Raw genomic sequence first — 22,981 nt, 5'->3', positions numbered from 1 at the left:
GTTCTCAAACGGTCGGTCTCAGAATCACATGGGGTCCTGAGTAGAATGCTGAGTGGGCCCCCAGAACTGTGGAGGCAGAAGCTCCGGTGAGTATGGCCGTCTTTACGCTGAGGCTCGGCTTCCTCCAAGTCCAGGGCCACTGGTGGCTTTTTGTGGCTGTGTGCATGGCAGCCCTGTATGTGATGAGGGCCTGGTCATTGTATCTTGTCCTCTTTTACAGACTTCAGAAGAAATATTCCAGCACCTACAGAATATAGTGGACTTTGGCAAAAATGTCATGAAAGAGTTTTTGGGTGAGAACTATGTTCATTGTGGGGTAAGTGTTTTGTTTTGTTTTTAATTACTGTAGTCTAAATTCATAGGCACCTTCGGCATCAAAGTACCAACTTCTCAACTACGGTTTAGAAGTTTGTGCTTAATGATGACCCCCATGTTAGTTACAGAGTTTCCAAGCGTACTTCTCCCTTGTTGCACTGGAGGTAGCCTAGCAGATGGTGTTATTCCCGTTTCCTAGCTGAGAAGTGTGAAGCTCAGAGACATTCAGAGATGCTTTGTTTGACCCTCCCTTAATGGGACCCCTGGTCTCCCACCACTCTCCCCTCCTTGAGGCATTCAGCTTGGGAGGGCTCTGGAGTGAGGTTCAGGCAGCATGACTGGGCCCTGTGCCCCTGGCAGGCACCTTCAAGCAGGTTAGAGGGAAAAGGGGCCCCTGGGCTGGGTGTCGCTACCTGGGCTCATGAGAGAACGTGGCTGAAGCCCATGTGGGTGATGTGCCCATGTGCCCACAGGTGGTCTGCACTGTAGGCGTTTTCTGGTCTCAGTAACCAAGAGGAGTGCCTGTTATGGGTGGGGTCTGCTGTTGGGACACTCGTGGAGAGGGCAGCATAAGAAGCCACAGTGGAGTTATCCTGGCAACTCTCAGAGCCGGTAGCCTTGATCCAGGCCTGGGACAGCCACTCTAGGGTCTTGGCTTTGATCACCACTGCTTCTCTGCCTCTGGCCTTTCCGCCTGTCTTAGATCAGAGCCCTGAATAGACTAGCAGTTTTGTCACTTTAAACAGAAAGAGCGCTGCCTGTTTTGCAAATTCTGTATCTTGTGTCCATCCTGAGAAAAGTGATACAAGGAGGTTGAGTGAAAGTTTCTTTGAAGCTTAAGATTGCCTGGCAAAGTGAATTTATTTATTTATTTTTATTATTATTATTATTTTGGTCTTTTTTGCCATTTTCTTGGGCCGCTCTCGCGGCATATGGAGGTTCCCAGGCTAGGGGTCGAATCGGAGCTGTAGCCGCCGGCCTACGCCAGAGCCACAGCAATGCTGGATCCAAGCCGTGTCTGCAACCTACACTGCAGCTCACGGCAACGCCGGATCCTTAACCCACTGAGCAAGGCCAGGGATCGAACCCGCAACCTCATGGTTCCTAGTCGGGTTTGTTAACCACTGCGCCATGACGGGAACTCCGGCAAAGTGAATTTAAATGGCTATGGCAGCAAAACATCCTCCAAGGAAGATCATCGTCTGACAGCTTAGGGTATACTGCTGGTAGTGCTGCCGTGGGGCATGGGGGCTGCAGGTTTATCTGAAGGCTGGGGCTAAGGATCCTTTCCCAGGGTAGCTCAGAGCCATGGAGCTGGTGGGGTAGTGCCAGCTGTTGACGGGGAGCCTCAGCACCTCCCAGGTGGACTCACTGCAAGGCTCCACCCACTGTTGAGGTGCGGCCCTGGCTTCCCCAGTGTATGGTCTGAGACTGCCTATCCCAGGGTTGTGCCTGTCATTTCAGAGGCCTCCTGGGGCTTCACAGGTCAGCTCTAGGCATTGTGGGGCTACATGGGCAAGGGTGACTGGGGCCATCCTGGGGGCTAGCACCCCCCTAGTGAGGTCCCCACCTGTCCCATTGAATTGTGAGATCCTGGAACCCACTGGCTGTGAGAGTCTGAATCTCTGAGCTGTCTGTGTGGCACCTCCTTTTGGCCTAGACAGTGTCTGAGTGAAAGCAGGTGTGCCGGCCCCTAGCTTCCTTCCTGGGGAGGGAGCACTCTTGTCTGGCCACCTAGGAGTGTCGCTCTGTCTCACAGCTCGGGGGCTCTAGACCTTACTTCCAGGAGGGGCCGGTGGCAGGTGGGAATAGCATCAGGATGTGCCCAGGGCCTGCTCTGGTCTGGGTTTGGGATCTCTTTGTCCACAGTGGACGGGGCTCTGGGCATGAGGGGTGAGCCCAGAGGTCACATTTCAGGAACATCCATCCTGTTGACGTGGCCCCCTCGCAGGAAGACACTGCCAGAGTCAAGCACAGCCTGCTTTCCTTCCAGTGGTTGTTGTGTCCAGGGACGTCTGCCACTCTGACCCAGCTCTGGTGCAGTGTGGGTTGCAGAGCACAGCTCTGGCCCGAACAAGACCATGTTCAGGCGGAGTCAGCGTATGTACACGATGCTGTTTTCTCTGACCCATGACACAAGCCAGGGTAAAATAGAGCCCAGGCAAGAGCTTCTCCCTGCTCTGTGTCCTGGGGCAAGATAAGGCTAGCCCAGCAGTGGTGAGAGAGCAAGGCTCAGATGACATACTCTTGTGTCCACGCTACCTCGGGCCCTGCCTGGCTGGTTTGGGGACTGGCCTGGTCCTGTCTTCCTGTGAGCCCGAGGTTAGGTGGCGCCGGGCAGGATGGAGAAGGTGGGCATGTAAGTGGGCAGGATCCCAGCCTTCTCATTCTTGGTAGGTCTCTTGTGTCCCCTGGGGATTTCTCAGGAAGTCAGTACTCTGCCACCCCGGCCACACGGGGATGGTGGTGAGCAATGTGGACTAAGTAGAAGCTCTTAGTTTGGGAGATTGCAAAGAAATGGTGAAGCAGAGAGAAGTTGCTCCTTTGCTTTTTGCCCAAATGCACCAGATGTTAGCCATCCTAAGTCCCATGGCCAGTGGGCGCACAGGACGTCTTCTTGGAGATTAATATTTAATCAGACCCCTTTCTTTGAGCTGGAGTGTAAGACACCTCAGGGTGGCTGGGGACAGCTGATGAGGAGCTTCGTGCAGGCTGAGAGCGGCCTTGGCCCCGGCTCTGCCATCCACAGACATGTGAGAATGAGGATGAGGGCATGGTGAAGACAGAGGAGGAGCCCTGTGAGGAGCACTCTGTGGACACTGACTGTGGGTGACACAGGGCACGCTGCTGGCCAGCCACTCCGAGGAGGGCTTGTTCCTCTTAGTGCACAGAAACCTTAGTGTGTCTGTCTAATATGGACATATCTTTAAAATAACAAAGCACCTTTTATCCCTAAACCCCACAGACTGAGTACTTTTAATGTGGTAACATAAAATTGACCTTTTTAACCATTTTTAAGTGTTCAATTCTGTGGCATTAGGTACGTTCAGATTGTTGTGCAACTCACACTGAGTATTTCTTATTCTTACAGGAAGTTGTTCAGCTGCCTTTAGATTTTGTGAAACAGCTTTGTTTAAAGATACAGTGTGAAAGGCCAGGTAAGAGTTTCTAACACCCCACTTGTAATGTGTTTGATGTGGTTGCTCAGGTTAGATAGGATACAGTTTTTGGTAGGTCTTTTGCCAGGATCTTCATTATCAGGGGTAGAAATCCTAGGAGCTCATGAATACAGTTCTGGGCATCAGATATGCAGATCACTCGGGGAATATCTGACTCAGAGTTAATTAATAAAAACACAAATGCATTTGGGAGCTGAGAGGAAGCTGAAAGAGTTGGGGGAGACATAGGGAAAGGAAGATGGGCTGGGCTGCACACGGGCCTGGAGGAGTCTGGAGGAAAGCCAAGTAGACTGAGCCACGGAGGTGGGCCAGGCCCTAGGGTCAGCAGTCCTGAAGACGTTCCCCAAGAAGCTGGCACCACCCAGCTGCTTATCCTCTTGCGGTAAGAGGGGAGACTCGGATTTTTGTACCTGTCCCTCTGCCCCCGCCGCCAGCTCACGTACTCCCGGCCATCACTGTATGTGCCTTGCACTCCCATACCTTCCCCCCAACAGCTCCCCTGCCTCCCATACCTCCCCATCACCTCCCAAACCTCCCCCATCACCTCCCAGGCTTTCCCCCATCACCTCCCAAACTTCCCCCATCACCTCCCATTCCCTCCCCCATCACCTCCCAAACTTCCCCCATTACCTCCCATTCCCTCCCTCATCACCTCCCAGACCTTCCTCCATCACCTCCAAACTCCTCCTCATCTCCTTATATACCTTCTCCCCATATCATCTCACATATTTTCCCCTCAATACCTCATGTACCTTCCCTGTACTTGCTTGTGACCATAATGACAGTAACCATGTCACAGTCTTTCCTTTCATAGAGACAAAGATGTAAAATCCATGTTGTTGAGGGACAAAATGTATCTTCTTCTAAAGCACAGCCAGGCAGGGCATGCAATGAGCCAGTATAAAAGTCCTTCCATATTTGATTAGGAAAGTGAAAGAAGACGACTGCACCCCAGAGTCCCTGTTTTGGGGAGCAGTGAGGAGCTGGGCCTCATGGGTGGAAAGGGCCGACAAGGGGGAAGGAGGCAGCAGCCTTGTTCAGAGCCTGAACTGTGTCTTGGCCCTGTTTTCTTCATCTAGACACAGACAGTCTGAACGTGCTGTGGTTCTGCGATTAGTTACTAATGTCTCTCAGCAGCATTAGTTTTATAATCAGCAGTTATATCATTTAATAGAATAGTCAGTCTTGTTTTGTGGAAGGAGGAAAGCTGGCTTCTCCTGGGACCTGGAGGCTGTCTCTTCTGTGACTGTTTACAGAACAGCTTCTGGCAGTCAGTCCCGAGGAAGTACTGGTATTTAAGTTTTCTGAGGAAGCTTCAAGAGGAAGGTAGTGTGCTGCCTCCTTCCTCTCTGAGCTCCTGATTTGAGGGAGTTTTAGAACTGGGGGGCAGTTCCTCAAATCACCCTCACTTCTGATGACAACATGTTTGGGGGTCCCCAAGACCAACCTCAAGTCTGATAATTTGCCAGAAGGCCCCGCAGAACTCACTGTCTTCTTCATTATTGTGGCTTATCCCAGGTAAGGGTCACAGGTGAAAGCCAGCTGAAGGAAGAGGTGTCAGGGTTGTGTTGGGGATGGGGCTCATATGCATAGCTGACCACCCGTGTGGCTGCTTTCCACCTCCAGCCCTTCCAGAGGTTGAGCGGATAGCACAGGGCCCAAACCCCTGCCAGGAACCAGTGTTACACCTGTGTGACTCTGGGTCCCCAGATAGACTCCTTAGGCAGGACAACTCAAGGCTCAGAGGTGACCTCCCAAGAACAGAGGCCAAGGCCAGCCTCGTCTTGGGCAAGGCCGATCCTTACCCCACAGGAGGCCACACTGCCGTCGAGTCGTCTTATCTCTCTCACACTGATCCTTAGTTTTTCTCTTTGCTCTGTTTTCCAGAATCACGCTGTGACAAGGACCTGGACACTCTCAGTGGCTATGCTCTGTGCCTTCCCAATTTAGCCAGGCTTCAGACCTACCATTTTGCAGAGCACCGGCCGATCCTGTGTGTAGAGATCAAGGTGAATTTTTGTCAAAAGGGAAACGGTGTGACAAAGGGTAAGGAGGGTCCAGACTAAAGTCCATGAGTCACCTGCCTGGAGCGAACTTTCCCACAGAAGCTCCTGATGTCCCCACACTGTGCCCGTAACCTAGGCAGCCCCTCATTTGCAGCACCTAGGCTTACTTTCTGCTCCTTCCGTGTGTACCACTTGCACTTTGCTACTTTTGTTCCTCTCACTGGCCAGACCTAAGGGGCACACCTTCCCAGACCCCCAGATGTAGACTCATTCTCAGGTCTTACAACAGGGAGCCAGTCAGGGACAAACCCTAGCTGATGGCACCAGAAGGAAGCATGGGTTCTGCTCTGCTTATTTTCCTTGGAGGGTGCAGCTTTCCAGGCCCCCTCCTGACCTCCTTCCTAGTGACACTGCATGCCATGTTCCAGGAGCTCAGCTTGAGGGTGGCCCTTTAGACCTGGTGGCACTCTGTTTCCTTGCTTCTCAGGAGCATGCTCAGGACAGACCTCCAGGAGGCAGCAAAGCCCTGGTTTGTCATGGCCAGGAGTCCTGAGGTGGGGGCGACGCAAAAGCCTCACTTGTCTAGTGGAAGGCAGTGAACACTGGATAAGGACCAGGCCCTGCTTCAGCTCTGTGGCCATGTTCAGCATGGCTGCCTGAGTCTCCCTCAGGAAGCCTCCCTGACACCCAAGGCTGTTGTTTGTTTCCTTGCTCCACACTTCTGGTGGGGAGTTCTGGGTCATGCTCTTGCCCCTGAGTGTTCACACCCCTGGGGGTTCAGTGTGGACTAATGTTCTGCTTCTCCAACCAGAGAGTGAGCATCTCAGGCATCAAAAATGCTGGGCAGCATGATCTTCATGTCCTGAGGCCAGGCACTGGTTTTTCATATTGTATGTGCCCAGAAACCAGGGCTTCAGAAGGCACCCAGAGTTCCAGAAATAGTGGGAGCCCTGCAACTATCAGATGGGCACCTTCCCGTTCATACATTCTTGTCAGAGGGACCGAGGGTTCTGCTTCTTGGAGCTGGGAGCTCGGGGCATATTTGCATTCCTAGAGTCTTTGTAGGCTTGTTTTGTGATGAAAACACAAAGCTGCTCTGTGTTGTACTTTGTTAAGCCAGCAATTGAGACATCACTGTTCCCCCCCCCCCCCCCCGCCCCCGTGAGGGTTCTGGTCTTGGATTCTCTACTGGCAAAGAGACCTTTATGTGGTGCAGTGAAGGAAGCATCAATTCCTACTGGGGACTGAAGATAAAAGCACCTTTGGGGAATGTTTATGTCTAACACTTGCTGATCTTCATGGGAGTTGTACTTCATTAACGTAGTTAGTTATATGCCTTACCTAGAGGTATGTGATTTCTGAGCTTTTTTCCTCCCTTCCTTGTTTTATTTTGCAGCCAAAATGTGGGTTTATCCCTTTCTCCAGTGAAGTTACGCATGAGATGAAGCATAAGGTGTGTCGTTACTGCATGCACCAGCACCTCAAGGTGAGGAGAGCCCACCAGCCGGTTTCCCTGTGCACAGAGCCTCGTACTGAAAGGCTGGGCCTGAGGTGTGACCATCTGGAATTTTCTGAGGAGCAAAATAAAATGGAGGATTTATTTCCTTTTAATTTCCCAAATGGTTCACATTCTTCTCTTTTTTTGGCCATGTCTGCGGCATGCGGAAGTTCCCAGGCCAAGGGTTGAACACATGCCACAGCAGTGACAATGCCAGATCTTTAACATGCTGAGCCATGAGGGAACTGTCTTTATTTTCTTAATTGAGATATTTAGATATCCTGGGTGTTATTACCCTTTTAAAGTGTTTAATCCAGTGGATTTTAGTCTGTTCCTAAGGTTGTGCGACCATGATCACTGTCTAATTCCAAAATGTTTCATTACCTTGAAAAGAAGTCCTGTGCCCATGAGCAGGCACTCCTTAATCCCTCGTCGTGCTGACCCCTGGCAACCACTTCTAGACATTTCATATTTTGTGACTGTCTTCTTTTACGTAGCAATGATATTTTTGAAGTTCATGCACTCTGTAGCATTTATCAACACTTAATTCCTTTTTTGGCTGAATAATACTCCATTGTAGGGGAACATTTTGTTTATCCAGTCATCTATTTTTTTTTTTTTTTTTTGTCTTTTTACCTTTTCTAGGGCCACTTCCATGGCATATAGAGTTCCCAGGCTAGGGGTCTAATCGGAGCTGTAGCCACCAGTCTACACAAGAGCCACAGCAACTCGGGATCCGAGCCGCCTCTGCGACCTACACCACAGCTCATAGCAACGCCGGATTGTTAACCCACTGAGCAAGGCCAGGGATCGAACCCTCGATCTCATGGTTCTAGTCGGATTCGTTAACCACTGCGCCACGACGGGAACTCCTATCCATTCATCTATTGACGGACATGTGAATTGTTTCCTTTTGGCCATTGTGAGTATTTTGCTCTGAACACATGTGTACATATACATGTTGAGTCCCTGTTTTCAGTTCTCTTGGGTAAATTCCTAGGAGTGGAGTTGCTGGGTCTTAGGGAAATGCTGCTTTAACTTTTTGAGGAAATGGCAGACTGTTTTCCACAGCTACAGCACCATTTTGTATTCCCCAGCAAGATATGAGGGCTCCAGTTGTTCCACATCCTTGCCAGCACTTGTTGTTATCCCTCTTTGTGATTATAGTCATCCTTACGGATTTGATGGAGTATCTCATATGATTTTCATTTGCATTTCTCTAATGGCTAATGATGTTGAACATTTGATCTTGTGCTTATTTGGAAATATTTTCTCCTGTTCTGTTGGTTGCCTTTTTACTCTGTTGATAGTGTCCTTTGGGAGTTCCCATAGTGGCACAGCGGGAACGAATCCAACTAGGAACCGTGAGGTTGTGGGTTCCATCCCTGGTCTCTCCGTGGGTTAAGGATCTGGTGTTGCTGTGAGCTGTGGTGTAGGTCGCAGACGTGGCTCGGACCCTGTGTTGCTGCGGCTCTGGGCTCTGGCGTAGGCCAGCAGCAAACAGCTCTGATTAGATCCCTAGCTGGGGAACCTCCATATGCCGCAGGTGTGACCTTAAAAGGACAAAAGACAAAAAAGAAATTTTTTTTTTGGATAGTCTCCTTCGCTGCACAGAAGTTTTAAATCTTGATAAAGTCTAATTTGTCTTTTTTTCTTTCATTACCCATGCTTTTGATGTCATAGCCAAGAAAGCTTTGCCTAAACCAAGGTCATGAAGCTTTTCCTGTATGTTTTCTTCTAAGAGCTCTTATGTTTAGGTCTTTGATCTATTTTGAGTTAATTTCTGTATTTGGTGTTAGGTAAAGGCACAGCTTCATTCTTTTGTATGTGATATCCAGTTTTCCCAGCACCATGTGTTGAAAAGAATGTCATTTCTTCATTGTATGGTCTTGGTGCCATCACTGAAGATATATTGGCCGTATATGTGAGGGCTTGTTTCTAGACTCTCTATTGTATTCCATAGGTCTGTATGTCTGTTCTTATGCCAATATCATGCTCTTTTGATTGCTGTGGCTTTGTAAATAGGTTTTGAAATTAGGAAATGTTGGTCTTCTAGCTTTGTTCTTCTTTTTCAAGCTTGTTTTGGCTATTTGAAGCCCCTTATAATTACATATGAATTTGAAAATTGGATTTTTCATAACTGCAAAAAAAAAAAAGACTTGGAATTTTGACAGAAATTTCAGGAGTCTATAGTTCACTTCAGGTAGTATTGCCATCTTTTTTTTTTTTTTTTTTTGGCTAGACCTGTGGCATGTATAAGTTCCCAGGCGAGGAATTGAACCCATGCCACAGCTGTGAGCTGAGCCACTGCAGTGACAGTGCCAGATCCTTGAGCCACACAGGAGTGCCCAGTATTGCCATCTTAACAATATTAAATCTTTGTAATCGTGAACCCAGGCTGTCTTTCCACTTATTTAGGTTTTCTTTTTCTTTCAGCAACATTTTATAGTTTTCAGTGTATAAATCTTTCACTACTTCGGTTAAATATTTCTAAGTATTCTTTTGGAATGTTTAAATGTGGTTATAAATAGAATTGTGTTCTCGTATTTCCTTTTTGGTTTATTTCTAGAGTATAGAAACACAACTAATTTGTGTGTTTTGATCTTGTACCCTATAATTTTGCTGAATTTATTTATTAGCTCTAGTAGCTTTCTTGTAGATTCTTTGAAATTTTCTATGTATAGGATCATGTCATCTATGAATAGATTTTTACTTCTTCCTTTCCAATTTAGGTACCTTTAACCTCCACAATTTCCAAGAAACCAGCTGGGATTTTTTTTTTTTTCTTTTTAGGGCTGTACCTGTAGCATACGGAAGTTCCTTGGCTAGGGGCAAATCGGAGCTATAGCTTCCAGCCACAGCCACAGCCACAACAACATGGGATCCAAGCTGTACCTGCTGCATACACCACAGTTCAGGACAATGCCAGATCTTTAACCCTCTGAGCGAGGCCAGGGATCAAACCCGCAACCTCATGGATCCTAGTCAGATTTGTTAACCACTGAGTCACTAAAGGAACTCCCAGCTGGGATTTTTGATAGAGATTCCATTGCACTGCAGATTGATATGGGAAGTATTGCCACCGTAACAGTATTCATGCTCTTTGAACACAGGATGTTTTTCCATTTTATTTAGGTCTTTCTTTCAGTGATGTTACGTAGTTTTTAGTGTATAAGTCTTATGCTTTTGTTGAACTTATTCCGAAGTATTTTACTTTTGGTGATGCTATTGTAAAAAGAATTTTTACAGATTTCATTTTAAGGTTGTTTGCATAGAAATACAGTTGATTTATTTATGTCATATATATATGTTTTAAACACACATAAACATAAAAATTTACTGTCTTAACCATTAAGTTGTACAGTTCAGTGGCATTAAGTACACTTATATTGTACAACTATCACTGCTGTCCATCTCCAGAATTTTTTTCATCCTATAAAAGTGAAACTCTACACCCATTAAACAACACCACATTTATTCCTTTCTCAAGCCTCTGGCAACCACCACTGTAGTTTCTGTCTCCGTGAATTTGAGTAGTGTAGGTTCTTCACGTATGTGGAATCATACGCCTTCATCCTTTTGTTTCTGACTCATCTCACTTATCATAATGTCCTCAAGCTCATCTGTACAGTACCTTGTGTCAGAACTGCCTTCCTGCCTTCCTTTTGAAAGCCGAATAACACTCCATTGAATGTGCCGTATTTTGTTTACCCGTTTACCCTCTGATGGATACTTCTGTTGTTCCCACTTCTTGGCTGTTGTGAAAACTACTTCTGTGAACATGGGTGTACAGATATTTCTTTGAGACCCTGCTTTCAGTTCTCTTGGGTATATACAACCAGAAGTAGAGTTGCTTTATCATATGGTAATTTTTTTTTAATATGAGTACAATATTGTATAGAAGTAGCATTCTTTTTTCTTGATCTAGCCAAAGGATTGCCGTATTTGGTTGTCTTTTCAGAGGAAGAACTTTTGGTTTTATTTCTTTTCTCAGTTTTCCTCTTTCTGTTCTCTCTTTCCTCTATCTGTAATCTACTATTTCTTCCCTCTGTTTACATTGGATTTAGTTTGATCTTTTCTAGTCTTTTAGGGTTGAAAATTAGGTTATTGATTTGAGATCATCTTTTTTTCCCCCCCTGGCTGCTCCTGTGGCATATGGATATTCCCAGGTCAGGAATCAAATCCAGGCTGCAACTGCGACCTACGCCACAGCTGTGGCAATGTGGGATCCTTAACCCACTGTGTCACAGTGGGAACTCGGAGGTCTTCTTTTTAATCTAGTTTTTACAAGAACACATTTCTCTCTAAGCACTGGTTTCTCTGCCTCCTGTAAATTTTGGTATGTTGTATTTTCATTTCCATATATCTCAATTTATTTTGATTGCCCTTTTTATTTCTTATTTGACTCATTGATGATTAGGAGTATATTTAGTTTTCATCTATTTGTGAGTTTCTCAAATTTCCTTTTGTTATTGGTTTCTAGTTCATTACACTTAGTTTGCAGAACATTTGCATGACTTCATGTCTTTTTAAATTTATTGAGGAGTTCCCATCGTGGCGCAGTGGTTAACGAATCCGACTAGGAACCATGAGGTTGCGGGTTCGGTCCCTGGCCTTGCTCAGTGGGTTAACGATCTGGCGTTGCCGTGAGCTGTGGTGTAGGTTGCAGACGCGGCTCGGATCCTGAATTGCTGTGGCTCTGGCATAGGCCAGCGGCTACAGCTCCGATTCAACCCCTAGCCTGGGAACCTCCACATGCAGCGGAAGCAGCCCAAGAAATAGCAAAAAAAAAAAAAAAAAAAAAAAGGATCCAGTGTTGCCACAGCTACAGCTTGGATTCGATCCCTGGCTCGAGAACTTCCAATATGCCAAGGGTACAGCCATTAAATAAAAAAAGAAAGAAAGAAACTACTATTGTGAAAGTTAACTTAGAAAGTTAAACTCAAGAGAAGAAATAAATAAATAAATAAATAAATTTATTGAGACTTATTTTATGGTTTAACGTATGGTTTTTCCTTGAGAATGTTTCATGTTTACTTACTTAGAATATATTCTGCCATTGTTAGGTGGAATATTATATAGATAGTTGTTAAGTCTAGTTGGTTTATAATGTTGTTCAGATCTTCTACTTCCTTGTTGATTTTCTGTCCAGGTGTTCTACCTATTGATTTAACCTATTAACCTAAACAATCTAGCCCAATTAACAACATTTAAGTTTCAGTAATATACACAACTCTGTGCCCCATGTAGTCTTGTTGACTTCCCCCACCGCTGCTGTTGTGCTGTTATTCTCATACATTACATCTTTATACATTGTATGCTTGTCAGTATGGAGTTGTAGTAATTGCCTTATGCCCTGCATGGGACATTCTGTCTCTTAAATCAGGTAGGAGAAAAAAGTTACTAGCAAGATATATATATATTGTTCTATATATTTAACCTGTGTATGTTCCTTTACCCAGTGCTCTTTATTTCCTTTCATGGATTTGAGTTACTGTCTGGTGCCCTTTTATTTCAGCCTAAAGAATTCCCTTTTGTATTTTCTTTCTTTTAATTTATTTTTTTAATTGTTAAATTTTTTTAATCTTTTTTGCCATTTTAGAGCTGCACTCATGGCATATGGAGGTTCCCAGGCTAGGGGTCAAATTGGAGCTGTAGCTGCCAGCCTACACCAGGGCCACAGCAATGCCAGATCCGATCCGCGTCTGCAACCTACATGCCAGATTCTTAATGCACTGAGCAAGGCCAGGGATCGAACCCGCAACCTCACTGTTCCTAGTCAGATTTGTTTCTGCTGTGCCACTACAGGAGCTCCTCTTTCTTTCTTTTAAATTTTATTTATTTTATATTATTTTGGCCATGGCTGTGGCATATGGGAGTTTTAGGGCGGGGGATCAAACTCACACAACAGCAGTGACCCAAGCCACTGCAGTGGTAATGCTGGATCCTTAACCTGCTGTGCCACAAGAGAACTCCTCCCTTTAGTATTTCCTGTAGGGCAGGGTTTCTAGCGACACATTTCAATTATTTTATTTTTTTCTTTTATAATTTTTATTTTTTCCGTTACAGTTGATTTACCGTGTTCTGTCAATTTCTACTGTACAGCAAAGTGACCCAGTCATACACACACACATATATATATACACACACATATATATATACACATATATATATATATATACACATTCTTTTTCTCACATTATCCTGCATCATGTTCTATCACAAGTGACTGAATATAGCTCCCTGTGCTATGAAGCAGGATCTCATCACTTGTCTACTCCAAGTGCAATAGTCTGCATCTGTTAACCCCAGACTCCCAGTCCATCCCACTCCCTCCCTCTCCCCCTTGACAACCCCAAGTCTTTGCTCCAAGTCCATGAGTTTCTTTTCTGTGGAAAGGTTCATTTGTGTCCTATATTAGATTCCAGATGTAAGTGATATCATACGGTATTTGACTTTCTCTTTTTGACTTACTTCACTTAGTATAAGAGTCTCTAGTTCCATCCATGTTGCTGCAAATGAAGCAACACATTTTTAAAGTTATTGTTTATCTGGCAATGTCTTAATTATTCCTTCATTTGAAAGGATAATTTTATAGATAAAACTCCTCTTTTGATAGTCTTTCTTGCAGCACTGTGGGTGTGCCACCCCAGTGCCTTCTGGCCTCCGTTGTTTCCAGGAAGAAATCTTACGGAGGAGCCTTGTACATCATGAGTCACTCCTGTCTGTTTTCAAGATTCTCTGTCTTTGTCTTTGGATAGTTTTGTTATGATGTATCTAGATGTGGATCTCTTGGACTTTGTCCTAAAATTCACTGATTGTTTTCTTCTGCCTACTCAGATCTGCTGTTGAGCCTTTCTTGTGACTTTTTCCACTTTAGTGATTAATTGTATTTTTCAATGACAAAATTTCTGTTTGGTTCCTTTTAATAATTTCTCTCATTGATATCCTCTATCTTTTAAGACACTTTTCTTTTTGTTTTCTTCAGTTCTTTGTTCTTACTCTCCTTCAGCTTTAAGCATATTTAAAGTAGTTGAGTTAAAGTCTTGGTCTAGTAAGTCCAGTGTCTGAATTTTTCAAGGACAGCCTATTGATTGTTTTTTTTTTTTTTTCTTTTTCCTGTATATTCTTTTTTGTTTCTTCGCAAGTCTCTTAATGCTTTGTTGAAAATGGGCATTTTAAGTAATATAGTGTGGCCACTCTGGAATTCAGGTTCTACAGTCTCTCTAGGATTTGTTTTTGCTGCTTGTTGTAATTGCTTTGTTTGGTGCCTTTTCTTTGTCAGTTTTGAGAAGTCTGGTTTTTGTCATGTGTCGCCTCTGATGAGCAGCTAATTGTTTGACAGAGATTTCTTAAATGCCTGGAACCAGTAAGTCTTCCAGTCTTTGCTGAGGGGCTCTGTGTGCGTATTGGAGCCTGCACTTAGCACAGCAGTTGCCTTAGACCTCACTTCTGCATAGCTTCAGATCACCAGGAGGTGGTAGCCTTTTCAGGTCTTTGGGAAAATGTCCCTTTTGCAGCTGGTTAGCCCTGAGTCAGGTCAGTGAAAGTAGAAAACCAAGAGGCAAGTCAAATAATGACCACTCTTTGGCAGCGAGGCTTTGGAGATGTACCTACCCTGTTTAGTCTTTTCCAGTGGCCACCAGGCATCTATTTTCACTGTGATTGATGCTGTTGGTTTTTAGAGTTCCCTTGGTGCTAGAGAGAGTGGGGTAGGATTAGGGAATTAAAAGTGCCACACAGCTCACTGTTCTTATTTAGATATGGCTATTTTTCTTGTATAATGCTCTCCAGATTGTTACAGGCCTTTGGTTAATTTTCTAAGTCCTGAAAAAAAATTTTTTTTTTTGTCTTTTTGCCATTTCTTGGGCCGCTCCCGCGGCATGTGGAGGTTCCCAGGCTAGGGGTCAAATCGGAGCTGGAGCTGCCAGCCTACGCCAGAGCCACAGCAACGCAGGATCCGAGCCGCGTCTGCAACCTACACCACAGCTCACGGCAATGCCGGATCGTTAACCCACTGAGCAAGGGCAGGGACCGAACCCGCAACCTCATGGTTCCTAGTCGGATTCGTTAACCACTGCGCCACGACGGGAACTCCTGAAAATTTTGATTGTGACATTTTTTGCCAGTTTCCTCCTTGTGCTTATGGAGGAGAGAATTTCTAGAGGTTCTTTGTCCACTAATTTTGCTGACTCACCCTATCCATTCTTTGTGGTGTTTAACTTTTCTAGACTCTTTGGGGAAAGAAGGTATGTCAGCCATTCCCTTTAGGAGGTGGGTTTTCATTGTCACCATTCATTTTCAACATATATGATGAATTTTTAAGAACTATTTTTTTAAACTATGAAAGCGTACCTGCTCTTTTAATTAATAAATTATGGAATTGTATGAATTAGGTCTCCCCAGAAGTAACTTATATTGTCAGTTTGCATATCCTTCCAGACTTCTTCCTGTGCCAGTGAAGCTATACATGTTATTCAGTTGGAAATAAACTGTGCACATAGTCTAATGTGTGTTCACATGTGCATCTGAATACACATACACTTTTTTTTTTTGGCCTCACCCTTGGCATGTGGAAGTTCCCAGGCCAGGGATTGAAACCATGCCATGGCAGTGACCTGAGCTGCTGCCAGGGCCTTAACCCACTGAGCCACCAAGGAATTCCAAAATTTTATAAAGTAAATATGGGATCTTGTTATAAGTAATTGTTCTGCTAACTGCTTTTTTCACTTAAATAATCCATTGAGATTGTTTGTTATGTATCCTTCAAGGCCTGTTTTCATGGCAAATTTGTTTTTTGTTTTTGTTTTTTTTTTTACTTTTTAGGGCCACACCTGCAGTGGCATATGGAGGTTCCCAGGCTAGGGGTTGAATTGGAGCTGCAGCTGCCAGCCTACACCACAGCCACAGCAACACAGGATCCGAGCTGTCTGCGATCTACACCACGGCTCACGGCAACACCGGATCCTTACCCACTGATTGAGGTCAGGGATTGAACCCACAGCTTCATGGTTCCTAGTTGGATTTGTGTCTGCTGTGCCATGATGGGAACTCCTTCGTGCTGGATTTGGATACGTGCATGTGTAGATGCATATATCCTTTTTTTTTTTTAAACCAAAAAGTGATATCATATGTATCGTTCTGTCAATTGCTTTTCTCCTGGAATAAATATTAGTCATTTTTACTTTATTTTTTATTATTATTTTTCGGCCATGCTGCAACATGTGGAAGGAAGTTGAGGTTCCCAGGCCAGGGATCGAACCTTAGCCATAGCAGTGACAATGTCAAATCCTTTATTGCTAGGCCACCAGGGAGCTCTAGCAATGGTGATTTTTTTAGCTCTGGCTCTTTCTCTTAGTGGCTTCATATTATTTATTCATCCCTCATTCAACACATGGCCTGCTGTGTCCTAGCTCGCAAGAGCAGATGTACTTCAATGGACTTAGCTGTTTCTAGGTTTGGCTGTTACAGTGAGGTTGCAGTGAACACCCTTGACCCAGTGGCTCCTCATAGATTTGCCAAGTCTTGGGGCACTGAGATTTAACATTTTGATGGAAACCAGCCCGTTCCCTTTCAAAAGGTTGTGCCAATTTAGCTTCTCACGGCCATGAACTTACTAGTTAGGTGCACCCTCCCTTTCCTGGATATTATAATTTTAAAGATTTGTTTATCTGATTACCAAAATTTAGTAGTTGGTTACCAAAATTTAGCCATGTCATCTTATATCTTGCTCACGTGGAGGGCCTGGCAGCACTCAGAGGAGCCCTCAGAGGAGGGCGGAGGTTTCCTGGGTTCAGAGTCGAGTCCCCTGCTTCGGCTTGTGATGTGCACCTGGAGGTGGTGTCATCTGCGGGGCCTGCAGCTGCCTTGGTCATCTTGCAGTCACTTGGGCTGTTGTGTGTGTTAGCATGAGCCCAGTGCTGCCCTAATCCAGTCACTGACACCTTGTGATGGTTTCTTAACAGGTGGCAACTGGGAAGTGGAAGCAGATAAGTAAATACTGTCCCCTTGATCTCTACTCAGGGTAAGAGAACACTTCCCCTTTGTCCCTAGTACTGCCTTTCTTGGAGGAAGAGGTGGGGGTGGCATTCTGTGCATGGGGTGGTGGGGCAGGAGTGGGGAGCATTCTGTGAGGTGGGGGCTGCTCGCCTGCAGATAGCCAGGGCCCTCGGCAGGGCTCAGAGTTCTTGCCTGCGGTCAGGTTGCCTCCCAGGGTTCCTGCAGGTTATCTGTGGGAGCCAGTGGCTCAGGGATGTTGCCAAAGGGGCAGAGAGCGGGTGGGCTTAGGGGTAGCGATGGGGGTGCCTCTGTGAGGAGGGCTGGGGAGAATGCAGCTCTTTAATCTGCAACGCTCAGGGACATCGAGTGGCAGCCCTTGGGCATGTGCCCTGAGCCACAGGAAGGTGGATACAAGTATGCTTTAATTCTCTCAATAATACTTTTTCCTGGAGTTCCCATCGTGGTGCAGTGGAAATGAATCAGACTAGGAACAATGAGGTTGCGGGTATGATCCCTGGCCTTGCTCAGTGGGTTAAAGATCTGGCATGGCCGTGAGCTGTGGTGTAGGTCACAGATGTGGCTCAGATCTGGCTTTGCTGTGGCTGTAGTGTAGGCCAGCAGCTGTAGCTCCGATTAGACCCCTAGCCTGGGAACCTCCATATGTCGCGGGTGTGGACCTAAAAACAAAAAGCAAAAAAACACAAAAAGACTTTTTCCTTTTAGAAATAAACAGAGAATGTACTTTGCTTTGAAAAGCTTGTTACAAGAGGCACAGAACAACTTAAAGATATTTAAGGTAAGACTGGCTTCTATTTCATGGCACTTTTAGGGTGGGACCAGTGGGTGTCTGAACTAAGCTGAGTGAACCCATGGCGCTTTGGTCCCTGACAGGGTTCTATGACCTTGTAGACAAGGGCATCTGGGTTGGGGCTGCCTTGGCCTTATTTGGGTCCTTTTCCCAAACCTCATTTCATGGGTGTGTCATCCTGGGATCCTGGGATGTGTGCTGTTAACTCCTTGACCACTGGGTGGCCTTGGGCTCTGTTGACTCGGACCCTGACCCTGGTACTTGACTGCGTCCCCGGAGTCCTTCTGTGTGGTTGAGATGGAAGCAGGAGCTGGGTGGAGCATCCTAAAGCATGGCCACACCTGTCTGTGCCTCTCCTCCTGGTTCACTTAGGGAACTTATTGTCTGGGGTTTGCTGGTCAGCTAATGATTTTTCCAAGTCCTGCAGCTCTGATCACCCTGCATCCTGATCATGTAGGGGAAGGCTCATCACCTGGCACAAGGCACCTTCTACTCAAGACCTCAGCACCCTGATGGGGCCTGCTGAGGCCCCGTGGTCACTCAATGTGGAGGAGAGGCTGGGGGTGGGGTTGAGGGGGTGGGGAGAGGAGAGCAGGGCTGGCCCAGACCTGCAGGAGGGCTTGGTGTGGCCTTTGTCCCCTGGCATCCCCTTTGTCATCTCCTTTTCTGCTCACCACGGACTCTGCTACCAGTCCTGGTTATATTCTCATTCTGTATGACATATGAGAGAGTTCGTGATAGGCTTCAGGTCACAGGCATCTATGTGGAGTAGCAAGGCTGTTGGTTGGACAGCCGTGTGCTCTCTGCTTCCTGCTCTGTGTGGACAGTGCTGTTCTGCACACAGCTGCCGCTCAGAAGTGGGCTCCGGGAAGGGTGCGAGGGAGGTCTCTTCCTGACTTGCTTCCCCCATGTGGCTCATAAGTCTGGTCAGAGTGAATCAGCTATATCGTCTGCCTCCACCTTCCCAAATCTAGAAAAAGAGGATGTATTTTAAAATCAGGTTTGATTTTTAATTCTTATGAGGACTTCAGGAATCTTATTTTTAAATCCCAAAGATAAATTCCTTGGGGGTTTAATTTGGAGCCTGTATTGAGGCTGGCATTTTCTGACTGCCCCCGCCTGGGCTGGCCTGTCAGGCCCACACTTAAGCTGAGTGGTGTGTCTGGCTCAGCTCCTGGACCAACTGCCCTGCTCCGGGGCCTGGGACCTGGAACTGAGAACCCTGGCTGTGTGCTGCTTCTGTTGAAATCAGCATGGGAAAAAATCCAGAGGTAGAGATAATGGTTTCAAAAGAGATGGATTAAAAGCAGTAACGTGGAATGGCTTTTAAAAGCAATACCTTGGGCCATGCGGTGCATCATCGCAAGTGCCATCACCTTTCATAGCAAGCTCTCTGGTTCTGATGCTCACGCCTGACCTTGTGAAGTTCCAGGGGTGGAGAAGCCTCCTGGGTCATGGTTGGTGTTGATGTGGTGCTGTTGTCGAGCCCTCTCCTTGTCTGTCTGAATGTTGTTCGCAGACTCCAGGCTGTGGCTCTGTCCACCCCAATTCTGGACACTTGTGAGATGTGCTGGGGGACACGTGGGGGTGTGGCTCCCTGCCTCGTGTCCCATGAGGTCCTTGAGCAGCCATGTTTGTATTTGTTAAAATGCCCATCCACCTGGGTTCCAGACTTTGGGGAGAAGGGGCCTTCTGCTGTGCAGGGTCCCTCAGCTGCCCAAGGCCTGGAGGCAAGAGTGTCGGGGACACAGCTGCCCCGCAGGACCCACAGGCCTGGCCCTCCTCCTGTCTGTGGCCCAGGTTGGCTGGTTTCGGCTGCACATGTCATCTCTGTCTGCTCTCCTCCCGGGGGCTCCTGCTTTCCCTTTGCCAGGCCCATCTCGGGGGTCATCATCTCTGCTTCCCTTGGCCCCGTGGCCAGCAGTGGCCTCGGTTGTGTTCCCCTCTCCCTGGACACCCACATCTGTGAGCCCTGACAGCGCTGCCTGGGGACACCCACGCTGCTGAGTCCCAGGGCCTTGTGGAGGGAGGACTGTCTAGTCCATGCTGCTCATTGGAGTGAAGTGACCCCCACCCGCCAGCTGGGGCCCAGCAGGGATCATCCTCATCCTTATCACCTACTGTGTAACAGCCGCCTTTCGGCTCGCAGTTCTGTAGCCAGCAGCTAAGGAGCAGCAGAGCTGCTTCTGGCGCAGGGTCCCTCCCTCCTGAGGCTGCCTCTCATCTGAAGGCTCGGCTGGAGCCAGAGGCTCTGCTCCCAGAGCCATTGGCAGGAGGCTTCATATCCTGGCTATGTGGGGTTCCGTGGGGCTGCTCACTGTGGCTACTGTGACCTGAGAAGAGAGTCTTCAAGATAGAAGCCACAGTTGCTTTTATAACTTAATCCTGCTGGGGTGCGCTGTTGCTCTGCTCATATTCTCTTGGTCACATGGACCAAACCTCTATAGTGCAGCGGGGATACAGGGCATTTGCACCAGGGGATAGAGGCCACTGGGTACCTCTCCAGAAGCTACTGACTGTATCTTCTCACAGACAGACAAGGACACTCAGGGCAAGCGATGTGTCAAATGTGCTGCTGCTCAGGAATGTGGGGACCAGGGTTCCCTTAGGGCTTTTCTCCTAGACACCCACTGGGTGTCCCTTCCTGTGACTTGGGAACTGAACGTCTTGTTCACCTTCCAGTGAGATCTGCCTCTTGGTCAATCCCCAGGGGCTGCAGTGGGGGGTGGAGTAAACTGCTGGTCTGTGTCTGTCTGGGGGGTGGCACGGAGGTGTTTTCCCCCCAGCCTGCTGGGCTTGACGTCGCCCATGTCTTTCCCTCTCTGAAGAATGGCGAGCTGATTTACGGCTGCAAGGACGCCCGTGGCCCCATGGCTGACTGGAGCGAGCTCGCGCACCATCTGAAGCCCTTCTTCTTCCCATCCAATGGCCTGGCTGGTGGGCCCCACTGCACACGGGCCGTGATCCGGGAGCTGGTGCGCGTCATCACGCGAGTGCTGCTGAGTGGCTCAGACAAGGGCCGGGCGGGTGCCCTCAGGTCGGGGCCTGGGCTTCGGGGCCCAGCCGTCTGCGAAGCCAGCCCTTTCAGCAGGAGTCCCCACTGCCAAGGTGGGCCTGGTGGGTGGGCTGGGCTGGGGGCAGCAGAGCGCGTGGCACAGCCTGCAAGGGGCCCGCCTGGCCTCACGGAGCTTCTGCAGGAGGAGCCTGGGTCCTGTCAGGCCACCCAAGGTTGGGCCTCCCTGTCCCTCAGCCCCGGGTGGGGAGCCCTCCTTTTCCACCTCCTGTCTGGGTTTGTAAACCGCAGTGCACAATGGGGCTGCAGGCTCTTCCCTAGAACCTCACACCATGTGTCTGCACCTCTGTGGTTTGCTGCGTGTCATTGCAACCCTTGGGATAGGTTTTCCTTTTCTTTCCTTAGTTGGGGAGAACTGAGGCTTGAAATGTCGGGGTCCTACAGCTCAAAGCCCTTTAGGAGGGTGGGTGGCAGTTTGTAGACAGCTGTGAACACAGACACTCGGGGCCTGTGGCTTTGGGCCCTCCTGCTCGAGGCTCCGTTCCTCACAGAGTCACCGGGGGAGGGGGGCCCCTGGGCTTCAAGGTAACTTGTCACTGATTTGGGTTTGGCCACGAATGTCCATGGGCTCCTCGTTCACCACCTTTGTCATCTGCTGGCAGGTTCCACAGCATGCCAAGTATGTGGCTGGTGGAACCATGGCTGGGCACTTATTTTCAGAGACTGACTGGGAAGATGCAGATTCTTCACGGTTTTTTGTTTTTGTTTTTTGTTTTTTGGCCTCGGCACGTGGAAGTTCTTGGGCCAGGGATCGAGCCCATGCCACAGCAGGGATCCAGGCTGCTGCAGTGACAGAGCTGGATCCTTAACCTGTGGAGCTGCAAGGGAATCCTCAGATCCTTGAGTTTTTGTGCTGATGATCCCTGTGCTCGCTGAGAGCCCTCCAGGCTTGGCGGGGGGTGGCCTGCAGGATAGCAGCCCTGCTCTGGCATGCATTTTAGTCGTTGCTGTTCTGCCATGCAGCTGCCCGGGCACACCAAGTTACCTTTCTTCTGTCCCTCATGCCAGATTTCTATTAGCACAAAAAAAAAAAAAAATGATACCTACTCATTTCAGGCAATTTTGATAAAATGATGCCCATATTAGGGTACTTAACTGCTTTTAAGTGGATGGAGCATGTCTGGAGGGACACAGATGGACACTGGTCGTTGAGGCACCATTGATACCTGGGGTCCAATTGGAGCTACGCCAGCCTACACCACAGCCACAGCAACACAGGATCCGAGCCAAGTCTGTGACCTACATCACACGCTGGATCCTTAACCCACTGAACAAGGCCAGGTATCGAACCTGCAACCTCAGGGTTCCTAGCCGGATTCGTTTCTGCTGTACCACAATGGGAACTCCAGACAGCCTATAATTCTAAGAGGCCCCTTCTAGCTGGGCCTGTGTACTTTTACTCTGTCTCAAGTAATTGGGCATGTTTTGCCAGAGGTCAGAGTGTCAAGACTGCACATGGCCATAGCTGTTCCCTGTGACTCAGGCCTGTATTCCACAGCATCTGTTCACAGACGTGGCTGTTTCCTCGAGGGTGGGATAAATGGGCTGGGACTCTGTCTCCCTAGCCCTTGAGGGCCGTGGTGCACAGCAGGGGCCCAAGAACACTTGAGCATGAAATTTGGACCTTGTGTCTGCATTGTTCCTGCTATGGCAGCTCCCTGCTCAGTGTGGCCTCACCTCTCAGCATGGGGTGTGGCTCTGGGCTCTGCCGCTGCAGTCTTGCAGATTGGGGGATGTCAACATGGTTGTTTTAAATTTTGTGCCTTGTTTTATTTATTTATGTATTTATTTGGTTTTTGGCCATGCCCACAGCATGTGGAAGTTCCTGGGCCAGGGATGGAACCTGAACCTCAACAGCAGCAATGCTGGATCCTTCCTTGACTGCTAGGCCACCAGGGAACTCATGTCTTATCTTATTTAGACCGAGGGTCATCTCTAAACTTAGATCTGGGCTGGGGTGATAGACTGAAGGATGCTGAGAGGAAGAAGAGGCAGGATTGAGATTGTTTGGGGCCAGCCCTGAGCGAACGTCCCTCATCCCAGCCCCAGCAGCTCCGTGAGGCAGGGTGAGGCCTGTGCCTGCCACCTTCTTTCGTCCTCGAC

At 47.8% G+C, this 22,981-nt stretch overlaps 1 protein-coding gene across 10 annotated transcripts in view; it reads left to right on the top strand.

The window, feature by feature from the left end:
- IPPK (inositol-pentakisphosphate 2-kinase) overlaps positions 1-22,981 on the top strand; it is a 60,145-nt gene that overhangs the window by 11,019 nt on the left and 26,145 nt on the right. For 7 of the 10 annotated variants that reach the window (XR_014841156.1, XR_014841155.1, XR_014841157.1 and 4 more), the window contains exons 3-9: positions 221-316; positions 3,407-3,473; positions 5,382-5,503; positions 6,897-6,986; positions 16,964-17,022; positions 17,721-17,793; positions 20,634-20,913. Coding sequence is in view for 3 of the 10 variants with exons in the window: in XM_013995782.3 (XP_013851236.2) it covers positions 221-316; positions 3,407-3,473; positions 5,382-5,503; positions 6,897-6,986; positions 16,964-17,022; positions 17,721-17,793; positions 20,634-20,913 (787 nt within the window). In the remaining 7 variants the exon portion in view is untranslated. Of the gene's footprint in view, positions 1-220; positions 317-3,406; positions 3,474-5,381; positions 5,541-6,896; positions 6,987-16,963; positions 17,023-17,720; positions 17,794-20,633; positions 22,160-22,981 lie in introns of those variants that run through there. The other 3 variants (XR_014841153.1, XR_002342483.2, XM_085018354.1) reach the window with 2 other exon arrangements.

This window comes from Sus scrofa, chromosome 3, assembly GCF_054392235.1.
Source record: "Sus scrofa isolate SSC_HxYL_T2T_F1_AM1 chromosome 3, Sscrofa_HxYL_maternal_Yorkshire_Landrace_v2.0, whole genome shotgun sequence".
Classification (NCBI taxonomy): Eukaryota; Metazoa; Chordata; class Mammalia; order Artiodactyla; family Suidae; genus Sus; species Sus scrofa.
Note: the sequence above shows the minus strand (reverse complement) of the source record. Positions and strands in the feature narration are given on the sequence as shown.